The sequence below is a fragment of the Maylandia zebra genome, linkage group LG8, assembly GCF_041146795.1.
Source record: "Maylandia zebra isolate NMK-2024a linkage group LG8, Mzebra_GT3a, whole genome shotgun sequence".
NCBI classification, from domain to species: Eukaryota; Metazoa; Chordata; class Actinopteri; order Cichliformes; family Cichlidae; genus Maylandia; species Maylandia zebra.
Window position 1 is genome coordinate 13,176,301 of NC_135174.1, and position 9,288 is coordinate 13,185,588.

The 9,288-nt window shown below is 44.3% G+C and overlaps 1 protein-coding gene across 1 annotated transcript; it reads right to left on the bottom strand.

Annotated features, from left to right (window-relative positions):
- Nucleotides 1–3,560: 3,560 nt before the first annotated feature.
- prr35 (proline rich 35) lies at nt 3,561–9,055 on the bottom strand. The gene is made up of 4 exons (XM_004562500.4): nt 8,987–9,055; nt 8,442–8,488; nt 4,948–6,521; nt 3,561–4,847 (listed from the first exon to the last, which is right to left on the bottom strand). Exons 3-4 carry the CDS (start codon nt 6,351–6,353, stop codon nt 4,043–4,045), a joined length of 2,211 nt encoding a protein of 736 aa, XP_004562557.1. The 5' UTR covers nt 6,354–6,521; nt 8,442–8,488; nt 8,987–9,055; the 3' UTR covers nt 3,561–4,042.
- Nucleotides 9,056–9,288: the final 233 nt, after the last annotated feature.

Here is a 9,288-nt window from a genome sequence, read left to right on the forward strand (position 1 = left end):
TCCTTCAAAACAGAGTCTGTGGTGGAAGGACCTACTCACTGGACACTTGAATAAGTCCACCTTTCCAGTACCAGGTTGGACTCACTGATTGCCTTCAGAGCTGCCTTTAATTCTTTTGTAGATTCAACAATGTGCTGGAAATGTTCCTCTGAGATTTTGGTCCATATTAACATGAAGGCTTCACACAGTTTCCATGGTGACATCCCAAAGGTGCTCTATTAGATTGACATCTGCTGACTGGAGGCCTTTTGAGTACAGAACACTTTGAGCTTTGTGCCATAGTGCGTTACTCAGATAGGTACACTGTGGTCATAAAGGGATGGACATGGTCAGTAACGGTACTCGGGTAAGCTGTGTTGCTTAAATGATGCTCAGTTGGTTCTAAGGAGTCCCACATTTCCTGAGAAAATATTGCTTTCCAGTCTTCAGTATTACCATTCTGATATTTGGCATCAAGAAGGTATTTTTACTCAGAGCTCACTGATAGTTTCTCGTTTTCAGTCTCTGAAGAGATGTTTGTTGGGAACCTCAGCCTGTCTGCCACCAACAGCCATGCCACATTCAGAGTCACTTAAATCACTTCTTTTTCCCACTCTGATGCTCACGAGGTTTTCTTGACCATGTCTACGTCCCTAAATGCCCAGAGTCAGTATCACAACAGTCAGGATGTTCTGTGCTACCAGTGCCTGGAGGCGGCTGCTGTACAGAACAAAGCTGGTCAGATGTCTAAACTCAGACCCACCAGTCTAGGTATGTAGTGGGTAAACTGATTTATTTGTTGAATGAGTAGTGAGCAAAGGTGAACAGAAAAGCAGAGAATATTGACTACCTTAGATTTTCTAGGTCCTGGAAGGAGCCTTGTTCAATAAAGTCGAGGATGTTTAATCGGAGGCTGAGCTCTGTTATCTTCAACAGTTTACTGAGAGACCTCTTGGTTGCTTGGTTCAGCAGGCTGAGCTGTGGGTGGAGCTGGGTGAGGGCACTGAATGCTTTTGACTCATCTGCAACTTGAAAAATAAACTGGCACCAGTCTCTTCAGAGGGATGAACCACTTATGGTCAGTGTTGTGGATTTTGTTCTTATCAAAGCTAAATAAAACCGGGAGGTTATGCAGGCCTTTGAATATGTCCTGATGAGCAGTGAGATTATTTCGATTCAGGGTTTTGAGAACCCTCAAACATAGTACTGGTGGGATTTAGCCTGAGTGTGTTCCCCTTACCCAGTGACAACTGAGCCACATCTCCAAGATTTGCATCCGGAATAATAACCACTTCCAGGGATTACGTTCCACGAACCTGGAGTTGGGTTCAGATAACTTGGATCCTTTTCAAGTTAACCGGTTTCAAATTAGATTCAGACAAAACTTAAAGTGCAAGAGATGCTACAAAAACAAAGAAATGCAACATTGCATGAGCTACACATACATATACTTATTCTTTTACAGAGATTTCTTCATAAACAAAGAAAAAAGCCCCAGGAGAACTTCTGGATGTTATTTACTAAGAGATTGAGATACCTAAGAGTTGAAGAACCTCCAACCTCTTCACAGCTGAATGACTTGAGCATGTTGAGAGACAAATCAAGTTTCTGAACCACAGGAAGGATCAGAAGGAGGGTTCATAGGTGAGCACTTGCATCGTGGTGGATGTGTGAGATGTTGTTGGTTTAGAACATCCAGGATGTCCAGGTCTCTGAATTCTCCACCTTTTAGAGAAACTAACTGGTTCTAGCTCTGCTCCAGGTGTTTCAGCCTAAGCGATTCACCTGGGATCTCTGATCTTGTTCTTCTACAAGTTGATTGTAGTTTGTTATCAGGGAGGATGCTAACAAGATCACAGAGGTTAACAGAGTCACGGTTTGGCCACCACAGGACTTCTGTCTGGGCATTTAAAGCCAAGAGTACAGCAGGCTGAGGTGCTGAGCAGAAGCACAACAGCTCACAGCATCTTGACATCACAGCTGCTTCAAGACTGCAGTGAGGTCAGGCCTGAGAAATCTGAAGGTGCAGCAAGCTTTATTGGCTCCAACAGCTAAACACGAACGGATGTTCATCACTATGAGAGAGCTTTTCTTTGCATTCTTGTTGTCACGTACAAACTAGTCAGTGATGTAGTCAGTGGCTGATCTGTGATGATGGTAACGCACTTTTATCTTGTGGCTGATGTCTGAGGAAATATAACCCACGTCGTGCAAAAGATCACCCCGGTGAGTTTCTGTCGTTTCTGTCATTCGTGTTGTTTTCCTTTGTATTGTCAGCACTAACCCCAGGGATGCTCATCTGGCTTTGTCCACTTGAGGGCGCTATCATCTTGGCTCTTACTGTTCCCGAAACAAGAAAGAAAAAAACACCCAAACAGGCCACAGACGCATGTTTTTCTAAGAAGCATCCAGATTATTTAATTTCACAGGGGTGGATTTTTTTCTGGATGCTTTTGCAGAAATTTTCTGTAAATTAAAGGGATTTTTTTTCCAGCCAAGGAGAAAATCTACAAATCAAAGATTTATATTATTCTTTCATTTTCTCCTTCTACTACTCTTAGTAATACAAACTACCTTGCACTGATAAAGACTTTCAGCACCTTCATTCGACCCTATATAATCATTGCCTCTGGTTTAATAATCTATTCATTATTATTATTATTATTATTATTATTATTATTATGTATTTATGGGGATTTCTTTAACTATTTGTTTTTTTTCTGATGTTCATAGGAGAGATATAAATCTAGTCTAAATTTCTTTATATGTATAACAACAATAAAAAACTATTCTATTCTAATTATAAGAATAAGACCTAAAATAGAAGAAGAGGACTGTTGTTTTTCATCTTGTTAGTTAGTGCAATGACAAATCATACAGTTTCCATGCACCCATCGCCTTCTGCTTATCCACTTCAGCCACCTTTCCCAGCTGCCATAGGGTGAAGGCCGGGCGGTTCGGCTGTCTGTTGCAGAAAACGAAAACATAAATTCAAAGCTTATTGTTCTTTCTTTAGCAGGAAAAAAAACGTGTGATATTGCAGGGACTAAATGTTGAATTTGCTGTTAAAATGAGCGGACAGTCATTTTTGGCCTGACCTCTTGAGGTCGAACATCCAGCGGTGGCTCTTCTGGTCGTGGCAGCTGACCTTTGCTGCTGCGTCTGGAGTGTGATGGTGGTGACGGGGCTAAAAGACGTGGGGCAGCCCTGCTCTCTGCGTCAGTCCTCGGGGGAGACAGGTCTCAAGTTTAGTTTATGTGGAGGTCGGCCCCGCAGCCAACCTTAGTAGTCGCACAGGTAACCCAGCCGATGGGCTTTGGCTTTAGGAGCTGCTTCACCTTTAGGACAACGTAGGCAAATTCAGGTCACGGTGCCTCTTTGGATCTATTTGTCTTTTTTTTTCTCCCCTGTTTTTCTTTCTATCGATAAAGACTACAATGATAGCATTTGGCTTTGTGATTGCTCACCGTGCAGCAAAATGTTCAAATTAGTACCTTTTCTTTGCAAATATTGATTAAAATCTTCCCATTTTTCATTATTTTATGTGTCTTAACCCCTATTTTGCTCTGTTTTTGAAAAGAATGGATGTGTTTGTGTGTGTAATCCATTTTATTTTCAGCCCAACACGACATCATCCATATAAAAACATTAGCCTTTAAAACATTTTACATTAATTACATTTATTTTCAGTACAATATTTACAAATCAGCTCAGAGGATTATCTCTTGTCATGATCATTAATGTGCACAATTGTTTAAATTCGCCTGTAAAAAAAAAAAAAAAAAAAAAAAAAAAAAAAAAAAAAAAAATGCTGATGTAACATTTTTAAAATGTCTAAACGTCCTTTAGTGTATCAGAAAAAAAATCCTCCAGATTTTTCAGTCATTCTCTGTTTACTTTATACGGTGCAAAATGTTTCTGTGAACAACTGAGAAACACAGCGACTTTTTTTTTTTTTTTCCAGCTGATGAAAGTCTGAGGCATGCCAGTAACCAAAAACAAAACTACATGTGAACCGCTGGATGGGTTCTGTTATATTACAGCCAGAGGAACAAGCAGAGTTTCAGTTGTCGGTAGCTGTTAAAGGGCTTGGAGGACAGTGGGTTTCGAGTCGCTGTATGGATGGGGGTCTCTTTGAGGGTTTGGCAGAGGAGGAGATGTCGGTGAACACTACTGATCGGCCGTCGGGGCAGAGCAGGACGCTGGAGTCGGCCTCACACTTGGTGGTTCTGCTTGCCCACAGAGCCTCAGCAGGACTGGGCCTCAGGCCAAGGCCACCAGGAGACAGGACCTCTGTGTTCACCACTGACGCCTGACTCATCTTGATCAGCATGTCCAGCGACTGTTTACGACTCTCAAGTGAAGCCCTTATCACCTTCCTCGCGCTCTCGTCCTCTCTTCTCTCTATGAGCTCCTCGTCCTCCTCCTCTGTCTCAGTTGCGTTTTCCTTAAGACCCCCATCTTCCCTCCTGCTCTGATCGCCAATCGACTCCGTCGAGTCCCTCTTTACTGACAGGTCGAGAGGCCCATCGCTCTGCCGAGCTGTTCGCTCCAAAGCCTGGTGAATGTGAGAAAGCTCGCTGCGGATTTTGTTAAGGTGCTCCCAGAGATGTCTCTGGGCAGGAAGGTCTTCCTTCTCTAGGTGGGAGATTTTGCGCTCGGCCTCGTGGTACTCCTGCAGCGCCTTGGAGAGGTCACCGAGCAGAGCAGCGACTGACTCAGACGCCCCGATTGTCCTGGCGGCAGCTGAGTCCTGGCTGTTGGGTCTTCCACAGGTTGAGAGAGAAGATGTTTCGCTGGTGGGGCTGGTGAGAGGATCGTTGTACCACAGCTCAGTGGGCCGACCTTGAACATGAGCATCCTGCAAACTAAGAAAGAGTGAAAGAAAAGAGTTAAATAAATACTCCTAAGAGGTCTACACCACAACTACTACCAATTTTATTACAAAAACAGTTCTGAGCTGTTTACCTGTCCGAAGAGAAGAGAAGTTTGTCTGTCCCCACATTAAGAGTCGATGCAGTTTGAATATTTTTCAGAAGGTCTAAAGTCAAGCCCAAGTTTGGCTTCTTCTCCGCAGGGGCCTCTTGGTTTCTTAAAGGAGCTCCTGCCCTCTTCAGACCCCAGCTTGCTCTGCCTTCCTTGGCTGCAGCCTGCAGTTTATCCCCCAGCCTGTAGCCCTGATCAGGGGAGTCTCTCTGAGGTGACACCCAGCCAGCGGGAGTGATGGTAGATCCCGGCCTCACAGCAGGCACTTTCCACAGATTGACTTTGGGCTGGAAACTGGACAGAGGACTTGCTTCTAGAGTGTTTGTTGATGTCTTGAGAGGCTTGCTGGTGTCGGTCTGACTGGATGCCTGTCCGAATGTGTGCTCGCACAGGAAGGGGTAGTATAGTCGAGGGGGGATGAGAGTTCGATCTGCGTGTGCGCTGGAGGCTGGGTGTATCAGCTGAGCGGCCGAGGCCAGGAAGGGGAGCTGGGCGAGCTGTGCGTGGGTCTGGGCTGTGACACCGGAGGCTGCGGTGGGAATAGCTGAGTTCATGTAGGAGAAAAGGCCAGGGCTGATAGGATAACCTACCCCAAGCACTGAAAGGTTAAGCCCAGTGGGGTCCTGGTAATCCACCAGGTTTGGTGGTGGGGGGTAACAGGGGATTGAATTATTTACTCGAGGCTGAGGACCTTCAGCTTTGGCTTTAGTGTGGCTGGATGCCAGCAGCCGCCACTGCTCCGACAGTAACCCGGGAGCTGTTAGGCATGTCTTTGATAGCTTATAATGTCTCAGTTGGGCCTCTACCTCCACAGAGCGGGCTCGTAAAAACTGATCTTCGAGAGAGAGCATGTCATCGAGCTCTGAATCTGGCTGTTTTGTTTTCTTCCTAGTGCTTTCTGCTGCTTCACCTCTGTCGCTATCACCGGAGCTTTCTTTGATCAGCCCAGCGATCTCTACCCCCTCTCCTCGTCCCTCTTCTCGTCCCTCTTCATCTTCTGGTCCCTGGCTGTCTCTGCCCTCGCCATCCTCCTCTGCAGACCTCCTCTGACCCTGCCTTTCCTCAGTGCGAATCACCTGCTCTAGCTCATCCTTTCCGGGAGCGTGCAGGCCATGGGCCTGCTGAAAGGGCCGGAGCTGCTCTGGGTGCAGGATGTTGCCCTTTTTATACGGCCAATCTGACTCTATAAGCAGGGACAGGGAGTTCTTGCACAGGCTGTACTTCATATGGTTGTACAGGTGAGACTTCTCCATGCAGGTGAAGGGGCACTGGAAGCACTTGTAGTTGTAGGGTTTGCCCCACGGTCGGGGGATGTAGTGAGGCTTCTTCGGCTTGCGCTCCTTGTGTTTGCTGGCTGACGTGACTTTGCAGGTGTCATCCTTGGACATGGTTGAGTCTTGATATTTCTAAAGAGCGTGTGATTTAAATTTTGACAATTCAAGCTAGACTTTGAGATATTTCTTCAGAGTACATTTCATTTGTTGTGAGGTTTTCCTTAATTTTGCGAGTAGGTGGCGATGAAGAAGAGCATCATCTTGGTCAAATTGCAGCTGTACCTGTGAAATAAACAAGAGAGTGGATCGTGAATGAAAGCACAGACTGTATATATGATGTTTTGTTCTCTGCGAGTCAGAAGGAGGGATGCGGTTTTCATTTCTGTAAGAAAACAAACTATGAGAGGTAAAGTTCTGCGTGCACTGAAGGGTGATTTATGCCATTATGCACATATGTGTATTATGAGAGAACATTTGTTTTCTGCCCAAGCCGAGGGTTGCCACTAACCTAACTGCAGGGAGGCCCACGCTGCTCTGTTCTCACTGTACCTGCCACTACTCATTAGTTCCAGTGCAGTACCAGGCACTAGCAGGGCCCAGGGCTGGGGGCAAAGAGGGCTGTCACGGGGGACTCTGCACCTGTGCAGTGGGGTCTCACAGCATTCACAGCCCTGCTTGAGTTCTGGGGCCAGGCCCTTGAAGGCCGGCTACAGGCACCGCACGGCCATGCCTGGGATTGCACAGTGCTGGTACGCTAAGGAGAGAAGTTGGGGGTTTGAGGCCCGATTCCTAATGAGAGCCTGGCATCATGCCTATAGGGCGTCATTAGTGCCAGGACTGGGATCTGGGTCAGGACACGGTGCATAGGTTCCACTGCCTCGACTTACCAGCTCTACATTTAGACTGGGGTCATACTTGTTAGGCAATATTAGCAGGGATTATAATAGGTAGCATTTAATTGAATTGAATTTCCTTCTGATTGGAAAATATCAAAATATACATATATTTATTTACAGTTAGACATGTCTTACAAAAGAAGCCAACAAAACCTTTAAACCTGAGCACCTTTAAATATTATTACTGAGCTTTTACACTACTTTTAAACATTATGCTTTGTTTTATGAATAAACAGGCAGATTTATTGATTAATTTTCTTCTGCATGTGTTAAGCAGGCTTGTCTTTTGGATTTAAGAACAAATAGTCCCTGTAGAATTTTTTTTCCCTTATTCCACTCTCTCTTTTTTTGCTCCTCTTCATCTTTTGTTATTTCATTAGTTCAAAATTTAGTTTAATTAACACCACTTCATTCCAATCCTTTCAGATAAATTCAAAAACATTTTTTCCCCATCTGTGAAATTGCAGAAACTTTGTGATCTCTTTGTACTGCGAGCGAAGCCATTGGGTGAAGCCTGCAGTGAAAAAGAAGATGCAAGCAGGCTAGTGCTCAGTTTAAAACACTCTGCTTTGGGGGCTTTTATTTTGCCGTTTTTTCCTCGGGACTCTCAAAGATGAAAGTCTACGTAAAGTTCAGGGTCCATGCTGAGGAAAAAAGAAACTTCACCAACTCTTTTTTTCTTTAATGCACGGATCTCTTCCAAGACTAGAAACAAAGGAGAGCCAAGCAAACACAGGTGACGGCGTGGATCATCATCTGTGAGACCATGAGACGAAGGCTAACAAAGGATGGCTGCTGCTCACCACTTTCCCAACTGGACCCCCAGAACTGGCCCGTTAGTGGATGACCATTTGACTGGCTCACTTGTCCGCCCCGGGGGTCTGACCTGAGCTTTGGGCTCATAATGGAGTCTAACAGCTGCTGCTGCGAGCCAATCAATAAAAATCATTTTTACAGTAGATTTTTTTTCCCCCCCCCTCTTCTGGTCACCGCTATCCGCTCTCCTCTCACTGACTGCGCTCTTTGGCCCCCCTGCTGCCCATATCTGAACCCTGTGGTCTTGTTTTAAGCTTTTAGGGACTATGATCAAACAAGCTTAACAGCTTGAACATCTATTGTTGCAATTAAGGAGGCTCACCACACTAAAAGCTTTGACAAGTTACATGCTACAGCAACCACACCGCTGACAGCAGAAAGGGACTTGGTTATTTTTTTAATGCACAGGAAGTCGATGCACGCAAAGACTGCAGGGGAAATTATTTTTAAGCTCTCGTGTTTAATAAATTCATTAAGTTTAATACTTTACCTAAGATGATAGCCCGGGTGAGCTGTCACTCCCTCTGAGAAAAAGTTCTAAAAAAAAAAAAAAAAAAGAAGACAAGAAAATTTTTATGTTGACTTTCTTCTATGATTTAAAAAAAAACATGAATTTCTGTAAATTTACAAATCAAGTAATATTGATATATTTGCATTTAATTTTTTAACCAAATTTAATAGAAATTAAAATGATGATGAATTAAAATAAGCTGACAATAATTCATTATAACACCACAGAAATGTATCTATCCAGTAATATTAAAATACATACATATATAAAAGATTCTCATTTTAAATCAAAATAGTAATGTAGTTTAATTAAATCTATAAATAATGACATCAAAGCTCACTTTTTTCAAAATTAAAAAAAACAAAGGCATGCAGCAGGACATAAAACAGCATCAAACATTTCTGCCCTGCAAACAAAAGCAGCATTTAAACAGGCCTCTGCTTAACTTCCCTCTAAAATATCGCTCAGCCTTCACAAACAAACCTTGCTTCTTAAAGGAAAGGAGGAAACGTATTCATTCATACCTAAAGTGAGGTCCCAGTGTGGCTGTCTGTCACTCCTCTGCAGCGGCAGGGCAGCGCGTCCCGCTCAAATGGGAGCGCAGGAGCGAGTGTGGAGATATATATTGACTGGGAGCATTACCCCGAGGCGCTACAATACAGCAGCTTCCCCCCCCCCCCCCTCTCCACCCTGTTTGCTTCCCCCCTCTCCACCTCTCTGGATTGTCAAGTGTGGTCTCCACCTTGCAGTCAGAATGCAATATAACAATTTACACAATGCTGGCAAAGGTTAGGTTAGTGATGGCTTCTTGTTACAACATAACAGA